Source organism: Oncorhynchus masou, chromosome 33, assembly GCF_036934945.1.
Source record: "Oncorhynchus masou masou isolate Uvic2021 chromosome 33, UVic_Omas_1.1, whole genome shotgun sequence".
In the NCBI taxonomy this organism is placed as follows: Eukaryota; Metazoa; Chordata; class Actinopteri; order Salmoniformes; family Salmonidae; genus Oncorhynchus; species Oncorhynchus masou.
This window is the reverse complement of record NC_088244.1, coordinates 23,748,797-23,775,133: the sequence shown is the minus strand read 5'-3', so window position 1 is coordinate 23,775,133 and position 26,337 is coordinate 23,748,797. Positions and strand designations below refer to the sequence as shown.

Sequence of the window (26,337 nt, the reverse complement as noted above, 5' to 3'; positions counted from 1 at the left end):
CATGATTTATGTATTTGTATTGAGATAAATGAAAGAGGCGATATGTGGCATGGTATGATAAACTGCCTGGTAACGATGGTTTATGATTTATTTTACTGTACAACAGTCATGCATTTCTAGTTTGTTAATAAATAGGTTTTATATAGGCAGTGTTTTTTGTGTGAGCTGGCCTATTTACAGAGCTTTTATTCCAATATATATACGAGTGTGTGTTTGTTTGTCTATCTGTGTTTGTTTGTTTGTCTGTGTATGTGTGCGTGATTGTATGTGCGTGTGTGTTTGTGCGTCTCTCTTTATCCCTCTCTCCCTGTCCCTCTCCCTGTCCCTTTCAATTTTCCCTCTGCAGTAGGAGTCTCTGTTCATCGTTTCCCTCCCTCCATCTCTCCCACACTCAGCCTTTCTCAGCCTCTCTCTGCCCACTCCTCTCCTCCAGGGCAGGAGTGTTATGAGATTATAATGAAATACAGTCAGTCTGAGAGCAAGTCTGTCAGATTCATTGTATATGCTGCTGTCTGTGTCTGCCTGGCTCCCCTCCCCTCTCCTCCCCTCCCTTCACATTCTCTCTCTCTCTCTCTGGCTCTCACGCTCTCTCTCATGCTCTCTGTCTCTCTCTCTCCCTCTCTGGCTCTCACGCTCTCTCTCTCATGCTCTCTGTCTCTCTCTCTCTCTGGCTCTCACGCTCTCTCTCATGCTCTCTCTCTCTCTCTCTCCCTCTCTGGCGCTCACGCTCTCTCTCTCATGCTCTCTGTCTCTCTCTCTCTCTGGCTCTCACGCTCTCTCTCATGCTCTCTGTCTCTCTCTCTCTCTGGCTCTCACGCTCTCTCTCTCATGCTCTCTGTCTCTCTCTCTCTCTGGCTCTCACGCTCTCTCTCATGCTCTCTGTCTCTCTCTCTCCCTCTGGCTCTCACACTCTCTCTCTCATGCTCTCTGTCTCTCTCTCTCTCTGGCTCTCACGCTCTCTCTCATGCTCTCTGTCTCTCTCTCTCTCTCTGGCTCTCACGCTCTCTCTCTCATGCTCTCTGTCTCTCGCTCTCTATCTGTCTCCCATGGGCTCTCTGTATCACTCTCTTTTCGCTCTCTCTCTGTCTCTCTTGGTCTCTCTCTCTCTCTCTCTGGGGCTGTGGCTGTCTCTGGTTCTCTCTCGCTTGCTTGGTTTTGACTCGTGCGCTTGTCTAACACTGGAGAGTGGGGAGATTAAGATGTAATATAGCCAGTCGGTCTAAGATCCCAACAGGACAGCAGGACTCATCTGATATCTGTCTCTGTCTATCTGTCTGTCTTCTTCCCCTGGGACACCAACACACACCACCACCACTTCCCCTCTTTTGTGTGTGTGTGTGTGAATCTGTGTGCTTAGGTGTGTATCTGTGTTTGAGTGTGTCTATGCAGTACATATGGGTGTAGACGGAGATATTTAAACATGAAAGGCAAATAATAGAGAATTGATGTGCACTTTCTATAAAACGTGTGTTGTAAACGTTTACCGTCCAACATATATAAATGTGTTCTTGACTGGTCATGCAAGGGATGGCCAGATAGTCTGGCACAGTTTACAGTGTTCGTAAAGAGATCCTTTTCCTCCTGCTCCAGCTGTTAAATAATCCCTCTGTTGGCAGTCCAAGTGGCGCAGAGGTCTAAGGCGTCACTACAGACATGGGTTCGATCCCAGGCTGTGTCACACCCGGCCGTGACCAGGAGACCCATGGGGCGGCGCACAATTGGCCCAGCGTCATCCGGGTTAGGGTAGGGTTTGGCCCACTGGGATGTCCTTGTCCCATTGCACTCTGGCGACTCCTTGTGGTGGGCCGGGTGCTTGCAAGCTGACTTGGTCGCCAGTTGCACAGTGTTTCCTCCAACACATAGGTGCGGCTGGCTTCCGGGTTAAGCAAGCAGTGTGTCAAGAACAGTGAGGCTTGGCAGGGTCGTGTTTCGGAGGACGCATGGCTCTCAACCTTCCCCTCTCCTGAGTTCATACGGGAGTTGCAGCGATGGGACAAGACTGTAGCTACCAATTGGATTCCACGAAATTGGGGAGAAAAAGGGGTAAAAGTACAAAAAAGAAATAATAATAATATAATCCCTCTGTAATTTAACCACAACAGACAGCAGGGTCCCATACATCCTCTCTCTTTCTTTCCTCTCCTCTCTTAGGATCATCCTTTACTTATTCAACACACACTGATGCATCCTGTAGTGAGTGTGCCCAGGTGTATTTGTGTGTGCAAGCGTAAGGACAGTATAGCCAATGTGAGGGAATGTGTATGCTACAAATGAGTAATTTCCCATTATATACATGCAATAGTTGTAAACGTGGCGTGGTAGATACGTCTGTACGCCTGGGAAGATAAAACAGATAGATCAGATCACTGAGACTGTTAGCATATGTCTGTAAAATGCACTTTTATGCTGATGCCCAATGTGTGTGTAAAGTGATTGTGTGTGTGTGTATCCATGTATGTGGTTTAATGGGAGATTAGACACTGTGTTGTAAAGATGCAGTATAAGCTTGCAGAGAGCTCTTTGACTGTGTGGCTTATTCTGTTCTACTTTGCACTGAGAATAATGAGTGTTCAGACCTCAGGGGGAGAAGGGATTTTAAAACAAACAGAGCAAGAAAATCATCTGTCAGACCACTGCCTGTAGTGTGTACGTGTGTGTCTGTGTTCAAACGAGCAAGATTGTGAATGAATGCAGGCTATGGATGTGTTTCTTTCTATGGTTGTGTGTGTGTGTTTCCGTGTGTGAGTCTGTGCCACATTGTGTGTTCATAATGTAACCCTCCTGGGGACCTACATTTGTTATTTCTAGGTGACTCTGCATGCCCAAAACAATTCCCATCCATTTGAAAAGGCCAACACTTGTTCAGTCTCCCCTGATATGACTGGAGGGAAAGGGAGCTGTGTGTACATGAAATGAAAGTTGTTCCCATCTCACAGCAGGTTCAGGCTTGGCTGAAGTGACAGAGGAGCAAGGCAAGGCTCCATCTCTTTAAAAGGGTTTGGGCATATACTGCATAGCTACTGACGTGGGTAGCAGGCATCTTGCTATTTCCAGCCCTATGTTTAGGAAAGGAAGCATTGCTTATATCTAGGAGGCGGTAAAACTATATTCGCCAAGTGTACCTGGAATAGCCCCTCTCAACCCAGCAGACCTGAAACGCCACTCCTCCATTTGAAGTGTGGAGTCATGACGCGAAAACATGGATAGGAGCAAAAAATAAGCCCACAAAGTGTTATTTACAAACACTTGTTTTCCCCTCAGTGCTAAAGATGCTAAAATAACCTCCATTTATACTTTGGGGAGGGTTATAAAAGTTTAAAGATGTGCGCTAGAAAGGTAGCTTAGCCTCAGAGGGCCAGTAAGCTATATGCATTAGGTCTGGGTTTTGTTGTGTAGCTACAATACCTGCTTCAGAGTGAGTTAGCTACTAGCTGCTAGCTGGGTTATATTATTGTGCTGTATGTACAGTATCTGTTCCTAAGTTATTGCTGATTGCTCAGTTATATTGTACTGTATGTAGCCTACCTGCTACCGACGTAGCTAGCTGCTGGGTGGATTAGCCTATATTGTAGCTCATTGTGTGTACCTGTTTCTGAGTTAGCTATCTAGCTGCTAGCCAGAAATAAACCAGGCAAGGGGTGCAAATCACAAAAGATTACCTCCTTGACTATGATCCATGTCTCATTTCAATAACAAAAGTAATTAGATATTCATTTTTGCAAGTTATTTTGTCTGAGCAGTATTCCCTATTTTGTATTTTGTGTTGAAATTTCCCTTTTCTATTTACAATGAGAGAAATTCTCCACTGTTTTTCCCCATATTATTTCTTGAACATGAATAATCATATTTTGGTTTGAGCCTTCCTCTCATAATCCTAGTCGACCCCCTGGTTGTTCATTTGTTAACGCCTGGTGTGTGTGTGCGTGTGTGGTGTGAGTGTGTGTGAGGTCAGTAGGGAGTCAGCCTCCTCATAATCCTGTAATCAAACCAGCTGCCACCGCTCCCCTCCCCCACAATGTCAACATCCTCATTCTGTCTCCTGTCTCTCAGTAGCTCCACCGACCTTCACTCTCTCCTGTCTCTCAGTAGCTCCACCGACCCTCACTCTCTCCTGTCTCTCAGTAGCTCCACCAAACCTCACTCTCTCCTGTCTCTCCTGTCTCTCAGTAGCTCCACCAAACCTCACTCTCTCCTGTCTCTCAGTGGTACCACCGATCCTCACTTTCTCCTGTCTCTCAGTGGTTCCACCGACCTTCACTCTCTCCTGCCTCTCAGTAGCTCCACCGACCATCACTCTCTCCTGTCTCTCCTGTCTCTCAGTAGCTCCACCAACCCTCACTCTCTCCTGTCTCTCAGTAGCTCCACTGACCCTCACCTCTCAGTAGCTCCACCAACCCTCACTCTCTCATGTCTCTCAGTAGCTCCACCGACCTTCACTCTCTCCTGTCTCTCAGTAGCTCCACCGACCCTCACTCTCTCCTGTCTCTCAGTAGCTCCACCAACCCTCACTCTCTCCTGCCTCTCCTGTCTCTCAGTAGCTCCACCAACCCTCACTCTCTCCTGTCTCTCAGTAGCTCCACCGACCTTCACTCTCTCCTGCCTCTCAGTAGCTCCACAGACCATCACTCTCTCCTGTCTCTCAGTAGCTCCACCAACCCTCACTCTCTCCTGCCTCTCCTGTCTCTCAGTAGCTCCACCAAACCTCACTCTCTCCTGTCTCTCAGTAGCTCCACCGACCTTCACTCTCTCCTGTCTCTCAGTAGCTCCACGACCCTCACTCTCTCCTGTCTCTCAGTGGTTCCACCGACCCTCACTTTCTCCTGATTCTCTTGTCTCTCAGTAGCTCCACCCGACCCTCACTCTCTCTTGTCTCTCCTGTCTCTCAGTAGCTCTACCAACCCTCACTCTCTCCTGTCTCTCAGTAGCTCCACCGACCTTCACTCTCTCCTGTCTCTCAGTAGCTCCACGACCCTCACTCTCTCCTGTCTCTCAGTGGTTCCACCGACCCTCACTTTCTCCTGATTCTCTTGTCTCTCAGTAGCTCCACCCGACCCTCACTCTCTCTTGTCTCTCCTGTCTCTCAGTAGCTCTACCAACCCTCACTCTCTCCTGTCTCTCAGTAGCTCCACCAACCCTCACTCTCTCCTGTTTCTCAGTAGCTCCACCAACCCTCACTCTCTCCTGTCTCTCAGTAGCTCCACCAACCCTCACTCTCTCATGTTTCTCAGTAGCTCCACCGACCCTCACTCTCTCCTGTCTCTCAGTAGCTCCACCAACCCTCACTCTCTCCTGTTTCTCAGTAGCTCCACCAACCCTCACTCTCTCCTGTCTCTCAGTAGCTCCACCAACCCTCACTCTCTCCTGTTTCTCAGTAGCTCCACCAACCCTCACTCTCTCCTGTCTCTCAGTAGCTCCACAGATCATCACTCTCTCCTGTCTCTCAGTAGCTCCACCGACACTCACTCTCTCCTTCTTTCCTATTTGTGTGTGAAGATTATGCACTTGTAAGACGGCTGCTCATGCTACCTAAATATGTATATCTCTACAGATTGACATAGCAACCTCACCCCCTCTCTCTCCTCCCATCCCCCTCTCCAACTCTCCCCCTCTCTCAGACGGAGTCCACAGTATCTCGGCCCAGTGCGTTCTACGAGTGCTCATCATCACAGAGGACATGTTGAGCAGCAGCGTGACGGTGCGCCTCCAAAACATGTCCCAGGAGCACTTCCTGTCCCCACTGCTGGGTCACTTCCTGGAAGGGGTGTCGGCGGTGCTGTCCATCCCTCCGGAGGATGTTTTTGTATTCAACATCCAGCCAGACGGCGAGGCAGGGGGCATCCTGAACGTCAGTTTCACCGCTGCGCTGCCCGGGGGTAACTTTTTACCCTCAGAGGCCCTGGAAGAGCAACTCTACCTCAACCGTCCGCACCTCACCTCCTTGGCAAAGATGGAGGTACGGGAGGCGGAAGAACAGACAGATCAACCCAGAAACACAGATAGCATTAGACATATGTGGTTACGCATCAAGATACATAGATATACGCACTGAACACATACACTTACAAGAGGACGGACACGCACACGCACACACACTCGCTCTTTTTCACTCTCACTCTATTCCCAACCCGTCCACTGAATTGAAACTATCTGTGTGTGTGTTGTAAAACAGGTGCTCCCGTTCGATGACAACGTGTGTCTGCGGGAGCCGTGTCAGAACTACATGAAGTGCATCTCGGTGCTTCGCTTCAACAGCTCTGCTCCCTTCATCTCCTCTCCCTCCGTCCTGTTCCGGCCCATCCACCCCATCGCCGGGCTGCGCTGCCGCTGCCCCGCAGGCTTCACTGGGGACTACTGCGAGACGGAGATCAACCTGTGTTACTCCAACCCCTGCCTCAACGGAGGTGTGTGTGCTCGCAGGGAGGGAGGCTACACCTGTATCTGCAGAGAAGACTACACAGGTAGTAGGTGTTTAGTCACTGCGTGTGTGTGTGTGTGTGTGTGTGTGTGTGTGTGTGTGTGTGTGTGTGTGTGTGTGTGTGTGTGTGTGTGTGTGTGTGTGTGTGTGTGTGTGTGTGTGTGTGTGTGTGTGTGTGTGTGTGAGTGTATGCTTATGTCTGATTCACTGTGTCTGACAAAAATGTGTGTGTTTGTTCCTGTGAGTCTCTGGAAACAGAGTAGTGTTATGTCCTCAAAAGGACGTGTTTCTCATCCCCCCTCATTTCCCCTGGGAATAGCTGCAATACTGTCCTATGGTGGAAGTGATGGAGGATAGATGCCATGAATATGTTAGAGGTGTTTCATATTCTCTTTCATTTCAGATCAAAAAAGCTTGGGGTGAACCAGCACTTATCTTTCAGAAGTGAGAAGGAGCCTTAAGCACTGTTCAAACTCTTGCAGATAGAGAAGTTAGAGACTAAAGGAGAGAGGGAAGACTAGAAAGAGGGCGAGAGAGATACGGGAATGAAGAAAGTGATCTCAACGATGAATAGAAAATAGAGACTGATGGGAAATAGAGAGGAGGGTTTTGAGGATTTTCTGTATTGCCTGTGTTTGTATGAAATGTCACTGTGTTGTTTCAATGGACTGCAGAGAACTAACACAGGCATTTAATAATGATTCTGCAATAGATGGAATGATTCCCATGGAGATAATAAAAGATATGGAGAAAGGAGAACTACTTAGAGTATTTATAGATAAAGGAAAGAGGGGGAGTATAGAGAGGGAGAGATGGAGCAAAAAGTACATTTTACATTTAGCAGATGTTCTTATCCAGATCGACATAGCAGTGAGTGCATACATTTTCTTACTGGTCCCCCGTGAGAATGGAACCCACAACCCTGATGTTGCAAGCGCCATGCTCTACCAACTGAGCTCCATGCTCTACCAACTGAGCTCCATGCTCTACCAACTGAGCTCCATGCTCTACCAACTGAGCTCCATGCTCTACCAACTGAGCTCCATGCTCTACCAACTGAGCTCCATGCTCTACCAACTGAGCTCCATGCTCTACCAACTGAGCGCCATGCTCTACCAACTGAGCTCCATGCTCTACCAACTGAGCTCCATGCTCTACCAACTGAGCGCCATGCTCTACCAACTGAGCGGCATGCTCAACCAACTGAGCTCCATGCTCTACCAACTGAGCTCCATGCTCTACCAACTGAGCGCAATGCTCTACCAACTGAGCTCCATGCTCTACCAACTGAGCTCCATGCTCTAACCAACTGAGCTCCATGCTCTACCAACTGAGCTCCATGCTCTACCAACTGAGCTCCATGCTCTACCAACTGAGCACCATGCTCTACCAACTGAGCACCCTGCTCTACCAACTGAGCTCCATGCTCTACCAACTGAGCACCATGCTCTACCAACTGAGCTCCATGCTCTACCAACTGAGCTCCATGCTCTACCAACTGAGTTCCATGCTCTACCAACTGAGCACCATGCTCTACCAATTGAGCTCCATGCTCTACCAACTGAGCTCCATGCTCTACCAACTGAGCCACATGGGAAAAGGGGGACTAAAGGGAGTGGGAGGGAGTGGGAGGGGCTAAGCTAGGAAGAAGAAAGGGAAGCATCAGAGGCAGAGAGAGGAGAACTAGGCAGAGAAAAAGAGAGAGAGACTAATGTACAGAGAGAAGGGGAGGTAAGGAGGTAGAGAGAGAAAAAGAGAGAGAAGGATGTAGAGAGAGAACAGGGAAGGATGGAGGTAAAGATGGAGAGAGAGGGAAGGAGGTAGAAAAAGAGAGCGAAAGAGTCAGAGGAGGTAGAGAAGGAAGGAGGTAGAGAGATGGCCTCTGGGGATGTACCATGTGTGGGAGGGAAGGAGGGGTAGGTTGAGGAGCCGTAGGGGAAGGGATGGCTTTGATGAATAAAACATCCCATGAATGAAGGGGTGTGAATACATTAGCTCAAGATACAGAGAGAATGAGGAAGGGAGGAGAAAATAAGAAGCAGGGGAAATAAGAAGCAAAGATATGGATGACGGGCAATCGGAAGATAGTTTTAAGAATGTGCAGGCATAGGGATGGAGAGAATGAGGGAGGAAGAGAGGAAAAGGGGAAGTCAGGATGGACAGGGAGAGTGGAGAAGAAAAGAGAGAGGGGGGTAGAGAGGAAAAGGGGAAGTCAGGATGGACAGGGAGAGTGGAGAAGAAAAGAGAGAGGGGGGAAGAGAGGAAAAGGGGAAGTCAGGATGGACAGGGAGTGTGGAGAAGAAAAGAGAGAGTGGGGAAGAGAGGAAAAGGGGAAGTCAGGATGGACAGGGAGTGTGGAGAAGAAAAGAGAGAGGGGGGAAGAGAGGAAAAGGGGAAGTCAGGATGGACAGGGAGTGTGGAGAAGAAAAGAGAGAGGGGGAAGAGAGGAAAAGGGGAAGTCAGGATGGACAGGGAGTGTGGAGAAGAAAAGAGAGAGGGGGGTAGAGAGGAAAAGGGGAAGTCAGGATGGACAGGGAGTGTGGAGAAGAAAAGAGAGAGGGGGTAGAGAGGAAAAGGGGAAGTCAGGATGGACAGGGAGTGTGGAGAAGAAAAGAGAGGGGGGAAGAGAGGAAAAGGGGAAGTCAGGATGGACAGGGAGTGTGGAGAAGAAAAGAGAGAGGGGGGAAGAGAGGAAAAGGGGAAGTCAGGATGGACAGGGAGAGTGGAGAAGAAAAGAGAGAGGGGGGAAGAGAGGAAAAGGGGAAGTCAGGATGGACAGGGAGAGTGGAGAAGAAAAGAGAGAGGGGGGAAGAGAGGAAAAGGGGAAGTCAGGATGGACAGGGAGTGTGGAGAAGAAAAGAGAGAGGGGGGAAGAGGACAGAAATAGTGCTCCGTTTGTCCAGAATAAAGAGAATCGAGAAGCACCGGTAGAATGTAGAGTCGTTTTTTATAACAAGAGCATAAGTGTCTTGTTATCTTAGGGAAAGCTTTTGTCCAGTAATTGCTCCATTTCCATATGTAAGTCTGTGGAGAATATGAATATAGAAGCTAAACTGTGCTCCCTATCGGTTTGAGTGGGCCTTCAGTGTGTTGAGTGAGCGCAGAGTTGTACACCAAACAATTATAGGAGAGTCAGTGAAGTGAAAAGAATAGGATCTTCTGTTCTTTGCCAGGGCAACATGGACTCAGTGGTAGACATAACATAGTAAATGTAAATCTGGACGACTCCAATTAGTATGATATGTTACATTTAATATGGCATACATTGATTTGTGGATGTCTATCATCTATTTCGTACAATATGTTACGAATTGCAATTTGTACAATATGTTACCAATTAGCAAAACGTATAATATGTTATGTATTCAAATTTGTTGTCTCTAACATCAGCTAGGTGGCTAATGTTAGCTCGGCAAAGGGTTAAGGGTTAAGGTTAGGATCAAGGTTAGGGTTAGGATTCAGGTTAAAGGGTTAAGGTTAGGGTTAGAGTTAGGGGAAGGGTTAGCTAACATGCTAAGTAGTCGTAGCTAAAAGGAAGTAAGTACTTGCAAAGTTGCTATTTAGCTACAATGACAAAGTTGTCCGTGATGAGATTCAAACACTCAACCTTCGGGTTGCTAGATGTTTGCTCTGTCTGTCTGTATCACTAGACAAATAATTCATGATTATTAATGTCTGTTTATTTATTTTAATATTAATAAGTTGGTGTGTGTGTGTGTGTGTGTGTGTGTGTGTGTGTGTGTGTGTGTGTGTGTGTGTGTGTGTGTGTGTGTGTGTGTGTGAGCAGCATGGGTGGAGGAAGAAGGAGGGGTGAAAGTCGTTTAAAGTCTTCTTGCTTTTAGACACAGAACTCAACCATGTTTTAACACTGCACATCATACCGGGCTGTACAGTCAGTCTGTGTGTGTGTCAGCGTGGGTGTCCATACGCGCATGAGAAACAGACCAAGGCACTCTGCAGTCTCGCCCACCAAGCTTGGTGGTTGTTTTAAACCATGCCAGTGGCTGCATTCACCATAGTAGTGCCTTGATGTTGAACAAATATTGTACCAACGAGACACCATTAGGCCCGCCATACAAAGGCCTGCAGCTCTAACATGATCTGCATATCTCCATGGACCTCAGCAGGCCTCTAAACTGGGGGCCTGGAGGAGCAGTGTCTGCAGGGTGAAGGCAGTTAATGCCCACACTGTGTTTACACCAGCTCATTGAAAGGGAGGCTGGCTGGTGCTCTCTTGCTGGGTATTTTACTCAATCTGCTGAGTCTGATTATATGTATATTTTTGCCTGTAGTGATATAGTTTTATTTGCTGGGCATTGAGCAGAGACTACTGCCCACACAAATAGGTTTGCCTGCAGTGACAGTCATATTTTGAGAAATCCTGGCAAAGGAATAGAATGAGGAAAGGTTGGTTCATTCCATAGAGAATGATAGAAGCATCTAGTGAGACTACTGCCCACTCAAATGGGGTTGCTTGCAGTTACAGTCATATTTTGAGAAATCCTGGCAAGAGAATTGTTTGAGGAAATGTTGGTTTCTCCCATAGAGAATGATAGAAGCCTCTAGTGGCCAAAAGGCTGTTATAGCATGGGCAGCACCATTGTGTGCTTCCACCATGCTTTAGACATTTTAAAGTAGTCAACTGGGTGGGGATTCTGATGGGTTGTAGCCTCAATGGCGCTGCCCATGCTGTCACAGATGCTATAATGGCACAGATATGAAGATGAGTCCTCTATACATTCCCATGGTTCATCGAAACGTTTAATACACTCATGACCAAAAGTATGTGGACACCTGCTCGTCGAACATCTCATTCCAAAATGATGGTCATTAATATTGAGTTGGTCCCCATTTGCTGCTATAACAGCCTCCACTCTTCTGGGAAGGCTTTCCACTACATGTTGGAACATTACTGTGGGAACTTGCTTCCATTCAGCCACAAGAGCATTAGTGAGGTTGGACACTGATGTTGGGTGATTAGGCCTGGGTTGCCGTCAGAGTTCCAATTCATCCCAAATGTGTTTGATGGGGTTGAGGTCAGGGCTTTGTGCAGGCCAGTCAAGTTCTTCCACGCCGATCTTGACAAACCATTTTTGTATGGACCTCGCTTTGTGCACGGGGGCATTGTCATGCTGAAACAATGCCCAAACTGTTGCCACAAAGTTGAAAGCACAGCCTCGTCTAGAATGTACTGTAGAGTTAAGATTTCCCTTCACTGGAACTAAGGGGCCCGAACCATGACAAACAGCCCCAGACCATTATTCCTCCTCCACCAAACTTTACAGTTAGCACTATGCATTCGAGCATGTAGCATTCTCTTGGCATCAACCAAACCCAGATTTGTCCGTCGGACTGCCAGATGATGAAGCGTGATTCATCACTCCACAGAATGTGTTTCCACTGCTCCAGGGTCTAATGGGGGCGAGCTTTACACCACCAGCTGACGCTTGGCATTGCATGTGGTGATATTAGGCTTGTGTGCGGCTGCGCGGCCATGGAAACCCATTTCATGAAGCTCCCAACGAACAGTTCTTGTCCTGACGTTGCTTCCAGAGGCAGTCTGGAACTCAGTAGTGAATGTTGCAACCGAGGACAGTAGAGTGTTACGCGCAACGAGCTTCAGCACTTGGTGGTCCCGTTTTGTGAGCATGTGTGGCCGACCACTTCGAGGCTGAGCCGTTGTTGTTCCAAGACGTTTCCACTTCACAATAACAGCACTTACAGTTAACTGGGGAAGCTCTAGTAGGGCAGAAATTTGATTATCTGACGAGTTGGGAAGGTGGCATCCTATGACTGTGCCACGTTGAAAGTCACTGAGCTCTTCAGTAAGTCCATTCTACTGCCAATGTTTGTCTATGGAGATTGCATGGCTGTGTGCTCGATTTCATACACCTGTCAGAAACGGGTGTGGCTGAAATAGCCTGAAATTGCCAGTTTCTTTGCAGCAATTCTACCATGAAGGCCTGATTCACGCAGTCCCCTCTGAACAGTTGATGTTGAGATGTGTCTGTTACTTGAACTCTGTGAAGCATTTATTTGGGCTGCAATTTCTGAGGCTGGTAACTCTATTGAACTTATCCTCTGCAGCAGAGGAAACTCTGGGTCTTCCTTTCCTGTGCCGGTCCTCATGAGAGCCAGTTTCATTATAGCACTTCATGGTTTTTGCGACTGCACTTGAATAAACTTTCAAAGATCTTGACATTTTCAGCATTGACTGACCTTTTTGTCTTAAAGTAATGATGGACTTTTGCTTCACTTTGCTTATTTGAGCTGTTTTTGCCATAGTATGGACTTGGTCTTTTACCAAATAGGTCTATCTTCTGTAGATCACCCCTACCTTGTCACAACACAACTGATTGGCTCAAACACATTAAGAAGGAAAGAAATTCTACAAATTAATTTCAAGGCACACCTGTTAATTGAAATGCATTCCAGGTGACTACCTCATGAAGCTGGTTGAGAGAATGCCAAGAGTGTGCAAAGCTGTCATCAAGGCAAAGGGTGGCTACTTTGAAGAATCTCAAATATAAAATATATTTAGATTTGCATAACATTTTTGGTCACTACATGATTCCATATGTGTTATTTCATAGTTTTGATGTCTTCACTATTATTCTACAATGTAGAAAATATATTTTTTAAAACAACTCTTGAATGAGTAGGTGTGTCCAAACTTTGGACGGGTACTGTATGTGTACAGTAACATGCTGCATCCCCTCTCCTTCCCAGGTGAACGGTGTGAGTGGGACAGGCGTCAGGGCCGCTGTGTCCCGGGGGTGTGTAGGAATGGGGGGACGTGCAGGGAGCTGTCTGGAGGGGGGTTCCGCTGTGAGTGCCCTGCAGGAGGGTATGAGCGGCCCTACTGCGCTGTCACTGCACGCTCCTTTCCCCCCAAATCCTTTATCATGTTCCGAGGCCTCCGCCAGAGATTCCACCTCTCCATTTCTCTCACGTGAGTACTGACTTTCTCTCTCTCTCCCTCTCTCTCTCTCTCTCTCTCTCTCTCTCTTTCAATCTTTCCTTTTAGACCCTTTCTCAATTCCCTGCTCTCTCTTTCATGTGTCATGTCATTTATTTTTTATATTTTACCCTATATTTTATCCTGTTCTCGTTGTCCCCTCCCCCACTTCTAGAGGCCCAACTTGGGACCTGGTGTGGCCCCTTGGTGTGTTCTCATTGGTCAGATGTGATTGCTATTGTGAAGTGGTCACAAATGTGATCTCAGGTCTAACTAAATCCCATGACTCAGAGGTACATTAGCTTAAAGACACATGACATGATCTGTCCCAGCCTCTCTCAGCAGGCATAGCTCTTTTATTTATTATATACCACAATGTCCTATATACGCATGTACACTTGCATTAGAGATTTGCGGTGAACCCTACGGCTTATCCTGTACTATGTACAGAGCATCTCCTGTACTGTGTGTGTGATGGTGGGGTTACTCACAGCTCCCTAACATGGTTGTGGGTTGTGTTACAGTTTTGCCACTCTGGAGAACAGTGGCCTCCTCTTCTACAACGGACGCTTCAATGAGAAACACGACTTCCTGGCTCTGGAGATCCTAGAGGGTCAGGTGGTGCTCAAGTACTCCACAGGTATGTGTCTATCTGTATATGTATGTGTATGGCTTTGTGGGTGTGCCCCGACTATACAATGGTAGGCGAAACTCTGGTTTTGAGTGTGATCTCTGACCTGTCTGCCCCCAGGTGAATTGTCCACTCAGGTGAGCCCCTTTCTACCTGGGGGCGTGGCCGATGGAAACTGGCACACTGTCCACATCCACTACTACAACAAGGCGAGTCCCTGTGTGTGTGTGTGTGTGTGTGTGTGTAACCCGTAATATCTGCACATACCATGCATTTGTTAGAGTTTTCTCCCCTTCTACATTTTTCTCATCCCTCGCACAGTGTGAGTACGGTATGGCTGTGTGTACAGGTTTGTCTTTCACTCTCTGTGAGTGTGGCTGTGTGTACAGGTTTGTCTTTCACTCTCTGTGAGTGTGGCTGTGTGTACAGGTTTGTCTTTCACTCTCTGTGAGTGTGGCTGTGTGTACAGGTTTGTCTTTCACTCTCTGTGAGTGTGGCTGTGTGTACAGGTTTGTCTTTCACTCTCTGTGAGTGTGGCTGTGTGTACAGGTTTGTCTTTCACTCTCTGTGAGTGTGGCTGTGTGTACAGGTTTGTCTTTCACTCTCTGTGAGTGTGGCTGTGTGTACAGGTTTGTCTTTCACTCTCTGTGAGTATGGCTGTGAGTTCCCCTGCCCTCTTAGCCCATTTGCAGTGTCAGTGTTTCTTTCTATGTCACATATTCTTCCCTCTCTCTGATAGTCCACTGTGTGTGTACTGCATTTTACTCTCTGTCTTTGTAGCAGCACAAGCAGCAAGAGTACAGCAAGATGTTTTGGTGTATTCGGTGTGTTCTGTGTGTGTACTGTGTGTGTACTGTTTGTATGTGTGTGTGTGTGTGTGTGTGTGTGTGTGTGTGTGTGTGTGTGTGTGTGTGTGTGTGTGTGTGTGTGTGTGTGTGTGTGTTAAATTTGACTGTTCCTGTGTCTGCCCCAGCCCAAGCGCAGTATGAGTGGGGAGGCCCAGGGTCCATCTGATGAGAAGGTGGCGGTGGTCAGCGTGGACGACTGTGACACAGCAGTGTCGCTACGCTTCGGAACGCAGCTCGGCAACTACAGCTGTGCTGCTCAGGGCAAACAGACCAGCTCCAAGAAGTAAGTCTCTCCATCTCTCTATCTCACACACACACACAGACACAGACACACACACACGTGCACGTCATGTGCAAGTCAGTGTCAGGGTTAAACCCTCAGCATTATCACTTAAGCCTGGAATTGCTGTCTGGACTTGACAAGTCACTCACCACTGCTGCTGTGCTCTGTAAGCGCTGAGGAAAGTACAAGGGAAACATCTAATAGTGTTGTGCTCCTCTCTTTCATCCTCCTTCTCTCTCTATCCCTCTGCCTTCTCTCTCTATCCCTCTGCCTTCTCTCCCTTTGCCTTGTCTCTCTATCCCTCTGCCTTCTCTCCCTCTGCCTTCTCTCTCTATCCCTCTGCCTTCTCTCCCTCTGCCTTCTCTCTCTATCCCTCTGCCTTCTCTCCCTCTGCCTTCTCTCCCTATCCCTCTGCCTTCTCTCTCTATCCCTCTGCCTTCTCTCTCTATCCCTCTGCCTTCTCTCCCTCTGCCTTCTCTCCCTCTGCCTTCTCTCTCTATCCCTCTGCCTTCTCTCTCTATCCCTCTGCCTTCTCTCCCTCTGCCTTCTCTCTCTATCCCTCTGCCTTCTCTCTCTATCCCTCTGCCTTCTCTCCCTCTGCCTTCTCTCTCTATACCTCTGCCTTCTCTCTCCATCCCTCACCCTTCTCTCTCTCTCTCCCTCTCTCTCCGCCCTTCTCAGATCTCTGGATCTCACCGGTCCCTTGTTTTTGGGCGGAGTGCCCAACATGCCTGATCATTTCCCGTTTCACACCCGGGAGTTTATTGGCTGTATGAAAGACCTCCACATCGACAACAGACCTTTGGACCTGGCGGGATACATCGCTAACAATGGAACCCTACCTGGTCTGTATAGCATACTCACAGATACAAGTGGAAACTCAGATACTTTACTGGGGGTAAAAATCCAGTTGGAACTTCCACTCACTCACCACCAAAATATGGTGATGAGAGGAGGTACAGTGGCCAGCAGATGGAGAAGATGGAGCGAGATGAAACTGGGCTGACGTTCTACAAAATTTCTCATTGATGAAAAGTTCAATCTCAATAGAGTTTTCTGTTCCCAAAAGTATAATATTCTGTGAACACAGTGCACAAGTTTTGTAGACTTGACACAAAGCGTCTTTAGCTGTCTGTGTTTGTGTTGTCAATAGAAACCACTAACCGCTAAGTTGATTGAGTTTGATTGAGTTAACACAGATGTGATGATTTTCTCTGGTTCTGATAGGATGTAGTGCCAAGCTGCCCTTCTGTAACTCCGACCCATGTCAGAACGGAGGAACGTGTCGTGTCAGCTGGGAGACCTTCTCATGTGACTGCCCCCTAGGGTTTGGAGGGAAGGACTGCAGCCATGGTAAGCACTGACATACCTGTCCAGTAGACATAGGCTTTTCTCACTCCTTTATTAACAGACGTATACACACACCTCATACTAACCTCACTGACCATACCTCTTCTCCTTGCCCCCCTACAGTGATGCCCCACCCACATCGTTTCCTGGGAAACAGTGCCCTCTGGTGGGACCTGAAGAATGACATGACCATCTCCACACCTTGGTACCTGGGGCTGGTGTTTAGGACGCGGGCCAGGGAGGGCACTCTGCTGCAGGCACAGGCCGGACAGTACACCAGCCTGGTCTTCCAGGTCTGTATATATATACACTTACCTGTGCTACCTAACCTGCACTAGTTGATCTGTGTCTATATGTCCGTCTGTCTTTGGAAATGTGTCCGTTTATGTTGGAGTAATAGCAACCTACAGGAGGACTCCAAACCATATTTGTGTGGATTACTCTGTGGATTATTCACACGTGTCTCTGTTGCAGCTGGTGAGTGGTCAGCTGGTGTTCTCGGTGACTAAGGGGTCGACGCTGCCGGTGCGTCTGCGTCTGGACCAGGTGCAGGTGAGCGACGGGCGCTGGCACGACCTGCAGCTGGAGCTCAGAGACGTCCGCAGCGGGAGGGAGACACGCTACGTGGCTACCGTCCGCCTCGACTTTGGCCTCTTCCAGGTGAGAGTCACAAATTGTCCGTACACACTGATTTAAAGACAGATTTGCGTTTCTTACCTTAATTGATTAGGTTATAATTGTCGAGGTGTAAACTGATCCTAGATCTGCACCTAAAGGTTTACCCTGAGAGACACATTAAGGTCGTGTCCAGAATGAACAGTGACACACTAAACCCCCATTTCACTCAGCAGTGCAGACGTCTCAATGCAAATCATAACCTCTAATTGGCCCTGTAATCCTGTAGGTTGTTAATCCCAATATCCAATCCTAAAGTCAGTGTAATGTCTGCCCACTGCTGGTGTTAAAACCTGTGTTTGTAAAAATTCACTCCAGACATATAGCACCACACACTGTCTTGTTATGCTCTTTCATTGTCTCTCCTGTATCCTTCTTGTTCACTTGCTTTCATTGAAATATGTTTGTCTCTCACTCTTTCTCTCTCTAAACCTGTGTAACCCTTTCTATCTGTTCTGTTCTTTCACATATTCACTCTTCCCCCTCTCTTTCTCTAACTCCATCTATTCTAATGCACTGAAGTCATTCAGCATGACAGCATCTGTTAACTGGTTACATTTTTAAGTGTAATCTATCTATTTCTTCCCACTCTCTCTCAGGGCACAGTGATAGTGGGGAATGAGATCCATGGGCTGAAAGTGAAACACCTCCATGTGGGCGGAGTCCTGGGCTTGGGGGAGGTGCAGAACGGGATACGGGGCTGCATCCAGGTAAGGGTTCCATCACAATGGCAACTGTATCTTAACCGATGCCCATAAATCTTTCTGGGACTCTTATAGACTTTGTGTGTTGGCATGTACAGTCGTGGCCAAAGGTTTTGAGAATGACACAAATATTAATTTTCACTAAGTCTGCTGCCTCAGTTTGTATGATGGCAATTTGCATATACTCCAGCATGTTATGAAGAGTGATCAGATGAATTGCAATTAATTGCAAAGTCCCCTTTTTGCCATGCAAATGAACTGAATCCCCCAAAAACATTTCCACTGCATTTCAGCCCTGCCACAAAAGGACCAGCTGATTCTCTCGTTAACACAGGTGTGAATGTTGATGAGGACAAGGCTGGAGACCTCTCTGTCATGCTGATTGAGTTTGAATAACATACTGGAAGTTTCAAAAGGGGGGTGGTGCTTGGAATTATTGTTCTTCCTCTGTCAATCATGGTTACCTGCAAGGAAACACGTGCAGTCATCATTGTTTTGCACAAAAAGGGCTTCACAGGTAAGGATATTGCTGCCAGTAAGATCGCACCAAAATCAACCATTTATCAGATCATCAAGAACTTCAAGAAGAGCGGTTCAATTGTTGGAAAGAAGGCTTCAGGGCGCCCAAGAAAGTCCAGCAAGGGCCACGACCGTCTCCTGAAGTTGATTCAGCTGCGGGATCGGGGCACCACCAGTACAGAGCTTGCTCAGGAATGGCAGCAGGCAGGTGTGAGTGCATCTGCACGTACAGTAAGGCGAAGACTTTTGGAGGATGGCCTGGTGTCAAGAAGGGCAGCAAAGAAGCCACTTCTCTCCAGGAAAAACATCAGGGATAGACTGATATTCTGCAAAAGGTACAGGGACTGCTGAGGACAGGGGTAAAGTCATTTCCTCTGATGAACCCCCTTTCCGATTGTTTGGGGCATCCGGTTAAAAGCTTGTCCGGAGAAGACAACGTGACCGCTACCATCAGTCCTGTGTCATGCCAACAGTAAAGCATCCTGTGACCATTCATGTGTGGGGTTGCTTCTCAGCTAAGGGAGTGGACTCACTCACAATTTTTCCTAAGAACACAGCCATGAATAAAGAATGGTACCAACACATCCTCCGAGAGCAACTTCTCCAAACCATCCAGGAACAGTTTGGTGACGAACAATGCCTTTTCCAGCATGATGGAGCACCTTGCCATAAGGCAAAAGTGATAACTCGGTAGCTCGGGGAACAAAACATCGATATTTTGGGTCCATGGCCAGGAAACTCCCCAGACCTTAATCCCATTGAGAACTTGTGGTCAATCCTCAAGAGGCGGGTGGACAAACAAAACCCCACAAATTCTGACAAACTCCAAGTATCAATTATGCAAGAATGGGCTGCCATCAGTCAGGATGTGGCCCAGAAGTTAATTGACAGCATGCCAGCGCGGATTGCAGAGGTCTTGAAAAAAAAGGGTCAACACTGAAAATATTAACTCTTTGCATCAACTTCATGTAATTGTCAATAAAATCCTTTGACACTTATGAAATGCTTGTAATTATACTTCAGTGTTCCATAGTAACATCTGAGAAAAATATCTAAAGACACTGAAGCAGCAAACTTTGTGGAAATTAATATTTGTGTCATTCTCAAAACTTTTGGCCACGGCTTTATGCTATGTATGGTATATTGGTCTATGTATGGTATATTGGTCTATGTTCTTATGAGACTGTATTTGACACCTATTTTGTCTATGTTTTAGGGGGTTCGTTTGGGGGTGCGACCAGATGCCATGCCCCTGCCCCGCCCCTCCAGGGCTGTCAAAGTGGAGACGGGCTGTAACGTTGGCAATCCCTGTGTTTCTTCCCCCTGCCCGCCTCACAGCCGCTGTTGTGACAATTGGGAACGCCACACCTGTCTGTGCGAACCAGGTAAGATACTACAAGAGATAGAATATATATTTGTGTGTTTGTGAGTCAGCAAATGCATGTGTGTGTATATGTGCAGGCATTTAGCATTTGCAAAAAGACCTATGTTTATTTCTCTGTTGGCAAATTATACAAAACTATCAGGTGAGGTGACTATAAAGAGAAAGAAAGTTTGAGAGGTGTGATGAAGAAAGAGTGAAAAAAAGAAGGCGGAAGCGGTGAGCACCGCGGGGGGAGGAGAGGAAACACAGAGGCTGACATGCCTTCAGCACCATCTACAACAAACACCTCTCCCTATTAGCACAGTGTAGCAGCGCTTCATTACCACGCTGTTGGCTTTCATCAGCACAATGAGCATTACAGTACATACGGAGCTGTCCAATGAGCGTCAGGAGGAGACCAATCAAAGTTTCATAACGCCACTCGGAAGTGCTCTGAATAATTCCCTCTCATCTTTGGCTGTGAGTACTTCAGTGCTGAATTAGCTTAAGGGCTTTCTCACGCACGAGAGAGTTACAGCTCTGTTCACACACTATATACTATACAGGCACACATACTGTACATACACATAGGGCACCGCACGACAGGGCACTGACATTAGGACATCTGCTGTCAGTGTGGTGCTGTGTTTGTTTGTGTTCGCCTGCTTGCTTTTTAGCATGCACAGGATAATTAGCTGCAATGAAAATGAAATAGGGTTGGTTCTGATAGATTGCAGTTGAATCGGCCCAGAGCTCGCAGTTGGCGGTCCAATTCATCCCAAAAGTGATCGATGGGGTTAAGGTCAGGGCTCTGTGCAGGCCAGTCAAGTTCTTCCACACCGATATCAACAAACCATTTCTGTATGGACCTCGCTTTATGCACGGGGGCATTGTCATGCTGAAACAGGAAAGGGCCTTCACCAAACTGTTGCCAAATATTTGGAAGCATAGAATTGTCTAGAATGTAATTGTATGCTGTAGCATTAAGACTTCCCTCCACTGGAATTAAGGGGCCTAGCCCAAACCATGAAAAACAGCCCCAGACCATTATTCCTCCTCCACCAAACTTTACAGTTGGCATTCGGGCAGGTAGCATTCTCCTGGCATGTGCCAAACCCAGATTCATCTGTCACTGCCAGATGGTGAAGTGTGATTCATCACTCCAGAGAACGCATTTCCACTGCTCCAGAGTCCAATAGCGGTGAGCTTTACACCACTCCAACAGACGCTTGGCATTGCGCATGGTGATCTTACGCTTGTGTGCGGCTGCTCGGACATGGAAACCCATTTCGTGACGAACAGTTATTGTGCTGACATTGCTTCCAGAAACAGATAGGAACTCAGTAGTGAGTGTTGGACAGACAGTTTTTAAAGGCTACACGCTTCAGCACTCGGCGGTCCCGTTCTGTAAGCTTGTGTGGCCTACCACTTTGCGGCTGAGCCGTTGTTGCTCCAAGACGTTTCCACTTCACAATAACAACACTTACAGTTGACCTGGGCAGCTCTAGCAGGGCAGAAATTTGACTGACTTGTTGGAAAGTTGGCATCCTGTGACGGTTCCATGTTGAAAGTCACTGAGCTCTTCAGTAAGGCCATTCTACTGCTAATGTTTGCCTATTGAGATTTTATGATTGTGTGCTCGGTTCTACACACCTTGTGGCTGAAATAGCCGAATACACTAATTTGAAGGGGTGTCCACATACTTTTGTAAATATAGTGTATGTTAATTTCCCAACATGCAGCTTGGATGGTGTCATTGTGTGCATTTGTATGCAGTCAAGGCCAACATCTCTGTCAGTTTCCATGGTGAGGTCTATTATGTGTAGGAATCTACAGGAATCTATATATCCTTATATTGTGAATGCAAGGACACATTTAATAGGTGCAGGATCCTTTGTGAGGGACTTTTGTAAGAGCTATTCACAGAAAGAGGTTCACAGCACTCACCTGGTTCTATAGGGAGTTGTAGGCTGTAGTTTTATATGGATTTCTTTGATACACAAATATCATATGTGTATGGACAGTAGTGCTCTATGGTGTTATGCATAGGTTTTTATAGTGACTGAGGGTTATGTTAAAGGCACTTTGTTTTTAATAAAAGGCCATTTCCAATTGAGCCAACATTTGCAGCATTTACCATGAATTGGATCTCTACAAACACATTGCCTTTAAAAGCCGCAATTCCAAGAACCTACGATAGGATTGAATAGCGGCCTATGTATCTTGTGTGAACAGCTCTATGCTAAAAGCGTTTTTTTTGTGTGTAGTATGTATTAATGCACATACAGTTGACGTTGGAAGTTTACATACACCTTTGCCAAATACATTTAAACTCAGTTTTTCACAATTCCTGACATTTAATCCGAGTAAAAATTCTCTCTCTTCGGTCAGTTAGGATCACCACTTCATTTTAAGAATGTGAAATGCCAGAATAATAGTAGAGAGAGTGATATAGTTCAGCTTTAATTTCTTTCATCACATTCCCAGTGGATCAGAGGTTTACATACACTCAATTAGTATTTGGTAGCATTGCCTTTAGATTTTGTAACTTCGGTCAAACGTTTTGGGTAGCCTTCCACAAGCTTCCCACAATAAGTTGGGTGAATTTTGGCCCATTCCTCCTGACAGAGCTGGTGTAACTGAGTCAGGTTTGTAGGCCTCCTTGCTCGCACACGCTTTTTCAATTCTGCCCACAAATGTTCTATAGGATTGAGGTTAGGGCGTTGTGATGGCCACTCCAATACCTTGACTTTGTTGTCCTTAAGCCACTTTGCCACAACTGGAAGTATGCTTGGGGTCATTGTCCATTTGGAAAACCCATTTGCAACCCAGCTTTAACTTCCTGACTGATGTCTTGAGATGTTGCTTCAATATATCCACATAGTTTTCCTTTCCTCATGATGCCATCTATTTTGTGAAGTGCACCAGTTCCACCTGCTTCAAAGAACCCCCACAACATGATGCTGCCACCCCCGTGCTTCACTGTTGGGATGGTGTTCTTCGGCTTGCAAGCCTCCCCCTTTTTCCTCCAAACATAACAATGGCCATTATGGCCAAACAGTTCTATTTTTGTTCCATCAGACCAGAGGACATTTCTCCAAAAAGTATGATCTTTATCCCCATGTGCCGTTGCAAACCGTAGTCTGGCTTTTTTTATGGTGGTTTTGGAGCAGTGGCTTCTTCCTTGCTGAGTGGCCTTTCAGGTTATGTCGAGGTTATGTCGATTTTTATTGTGGATATAGATACTTTTGTACCTGTTTCCTCCAACATCTTCACAAGGCCTTTGCTGTTGTTCTGGGATTGATTTGCACTTTTCGCACTGAATTACGTTCATCTCTAGGAGACAGAATGTGTCTCCTTCCTCAGCGGTATTACGGCTGTGTGGTCCCATGGTGTTTATACTTGCATACTATTGTTTGAACAGATGAACGTGGTACCTTCAGGCATTTGGAAATTGCTCCCAAGGATGAACTAGACTTGTGGAGGTCTACAGTTTGTTTTCTGAGGTCTTGGCTGATTTCTTTTGATTTTCCCATGACGTGAAGCAAAGAAGCAAGGTAGGCCTTGAAATACATCCACAGGTACACCTCCAATTGACTCAAATGATGTCAATTAGCCTATCAGAAGCTTCTAAAGCCATGACATAATTTTCTGGAATTTTCCAAGCAGTTTAAAGGCACAGTCAACTTAGTGTTTGTAAACTTCTGACCCACTGGAATTGTAATTATAAGTGAAATAATCTGTCTTTAAACAATTGTTGGAAAAATGACTTGTGTCATGCACAAAGTAGATGTCCTAACCGACTTGCCAAAAGTATAGTTTGTGAAACATTTGTGAGGTGTTTGAAAAACGAGTTTTAATAACTCAAACCTAAATGTATGTAAACTTCCGACTTGCATTTGTTTTAGGTTTCAATGGACAGTTTTTTTTATTGGTAGTGGCTCCTAATCCGTGACCAGAACTTTTATTTCTGAAGCTCTGTATCTTGAGTTTGCAAATTCTCTGGGAAATTGGAACTTCACTCATTTTCTCATGCCAAAACCAGATTAGATACATACCGGTAGTTAAATCAGAGTTAAATGCCTAAAATATTATATTTGCAATGTCACTAAAGAAAAAGCAAACAACCAAAATAGCAATAGCCACTACAATGTCGATTTTGTCATAAGTTAACATTTGCTTGATTTTGCAGACCCACAACATCGCGGTGTATCGACATTAGCATACTAGCGACGCTAGTCAGCATGCTACATGATAATCAGCTTGCGTTAGCTAGCTAGCGTTAGCTTCTTAGCTAACCAGCTCTTGTAGGTGTAAACCGATGCAACCCTGCTGGCTATGTGGCTAGCTAGATCACCAGCAGTGGTGACAGTGAGGGCGATTCAAGACTTTAATTTAGAAGTACCATCATGCAGAAATGGCAAAGAAAATACTGGTTGATGAGCTAACTAAGTCAGCTAGCGTGATAGCTATGACATTTACCAATGTGCATGCACAAATGCATGACGACACATTGTATCGAAGTCAAGAAGGCATGCAGACTGGACTGCCTCTCTGGAACTGGACTGTCTCGTCTATTTAGCTAGACCAGACTGCTCTCAGTCAGCAGCAGAGGGGTACACAGATGCATAGCTCATACAATTATATTTTGTTCTAGTCAATAACAATACATGTTGCAAAGTTAATACGTGTATCAAATATATATCACTGCATTCCACAATAGTGTGTAAAATCTCTAGTTGTTTTTCGTCTATAGGAAAGGGGACCCAACATCAAGCTTGTGAAGGGGTGATACACATTATGATAGCTTGTGACAGAGGATGAAAAACCTGGTGACCTCTAGATGTCCTCCTACACCCAGATCAAATGCACTAGATTTTCATCAGTTCTGTGTGATTCTATAGTTATCTTTATTTTTTATACTCAGCAGGTAGGGGCCTACGTACTTCAGATCGTTTGTCTTCATGAATGGTTTCATGTAAGCTTGGTTGCATCCCCCATCTGTTTAGCTAGCACAGACTGGAATACGTTCTGGGATACTTTCGATGGCATTGAGGAGTACACCACATCAGTCACTGGCTTCATCGATAAGTGCATCGATGACGTCATCCCGACAGTGACTGTACGTACATACCCCAACCAGAAGCCATGGATTACAGGCAACATAAGCACTGAGCTAAAGGGTAGAGTTGCCGCTTTCAAGGAGCGGGACTCTAACCCGGACGCTAATAAGAAATCCCGCTATGCCCTCCGACGAACCATCAAACAGGCAAAGCATCAATACAGGACTGAGATTGAATCGTACTACACCGGCTCCGACCCTCGTCGGATGTGGCATAACTTGCAAACTATTACAGACTACAAAGGGACCACAGCCCCAACAGATCCACAGATGATGCAATCTCTATTGCACCCCACACTGCCCTTTCCCACCTGGATATAAGAAACACCTATTTGAGAATGCTGTTCATTGACTACAGCCCAGCGTTCAACACCATAGTGCCCTCAAAGCTTATCACTAAGCTAAGGACCCTGGGACTAAACACATCCCTCTGCAACTGAATCCTGGCCTGCCTGACGGGCCGCCCCCAGGTGGTAAGGGTAGGTAACAACACATCTACCACGCTGCTCTTCAACACGGGGGCCCGTCAGGGGTGCGTGCTCAGTCTCCTCCTCTACTCCCTGTTCACTCATGACTGCATGGCCAGGCACGACTCCAACACCATCATTACGTTTGCAGACGACACAACAGTGGTAGGTAGACCTGATCACCGACAATGATGAGACAGCCTATAGGGACGAGGTCAGAGACCTGACCGTGTGGTGCCAGGATAACAACCTCTCTCTCAATGTGAGCAAGACGAAGGAGATGATCGTGGACTACATGAAAGGGAGGACTGCGCACACCCCATTCTCATCGATGGGGCTGTAGTGGAGCGGGTTGAGAGCTTCAAGTTTTTTGGTATCCACATCACCAACAAGCTATCATGGTCCAAACACACCAAGACATTAGTGAAGAGGGCACGACAAAGCCCATTCCCCATAAGGAGACTGAAAATATTTGACAAGTTCTACAGATGCACCATGGAGAGCATCCTGACTGGTTGCATCACTGGCTGGTATGGCAACTGCTTGGCATCCGACCACAAGGCACTACAGAGGGTAGTGCGTATGGCCCAGTACATCACTGGGGCCAAGCTTTCTGCCATCCAGGACCTCTATACCAGGCGGTGTCAGAGGAAGGCCCTAAAAATTGTCAGACTCCAGCCACCCTAGTCATAGACTGTTTTCTCTGCTACCGCACGGGAAGTGTTACTGGAGCGCCAAGTCTAGGTCCGAAAGGCTTCTTAACAGCTTCTACCCCCATGCTATAAGACTCCTGAACAGCTCATCAAGTGGCTACCCAGACTATTTGTCCCCCCCCCCCCTTTATTTTATGCTCCTGCTACTCTCAGATAATAAACAATGCATAGTCACTTTAACTCTAACTACATGTACATATTACCTCAATTACCACAACTAACCGGTGCCCCCGCACATTGACTCTGTACCCGTACCCCTTGTATATAGCCTCACTACTGTTATTTTATT

General features: G+C 46.7%; 1 protein-coding gene across 1 annotated transcript in view; it reads left to right on the top strand.

Annotated features, from left to right (window-relative positions):
* LOC135528068 (cadherin EGF LAG seven-pass G-type receptor 3-like) overlaps positions 1-26,337 on the top strand; it is a 52,047-nt gene that overhangs the window by 5,891 nt on the left and 19,819 nt on the right. Inside the window, 12 exon segments of the mRNA XM_064956840.1 lie at positions 5,616-5,953; positions 6,170-6,458; positions 13,145-13,367; positions 13,898-14,013; positions 14,125-14,225; positions 14,978-15,135; positions 15,817-15,980; positions 16,363-16,488; positions 16,609-16,778; positions 16,960-17,145; positions 17,760-17,870; positions 19,600-19,768. Coding sequence (XP_064812912.1) covers positions 5,616-5,953; positions 6,170-6,458; positions 13,145-13,367; positions 13,898-14,013; positions 14,125-14,225; positions 14,978-15,135; positions 15,817-15,980; positions 16,363-16,488; positions 16,609-16,778; positions 16,960-17,145; positions 17,760-17,870; positions 19,600-19,768 — 2,151 coding nt within the window.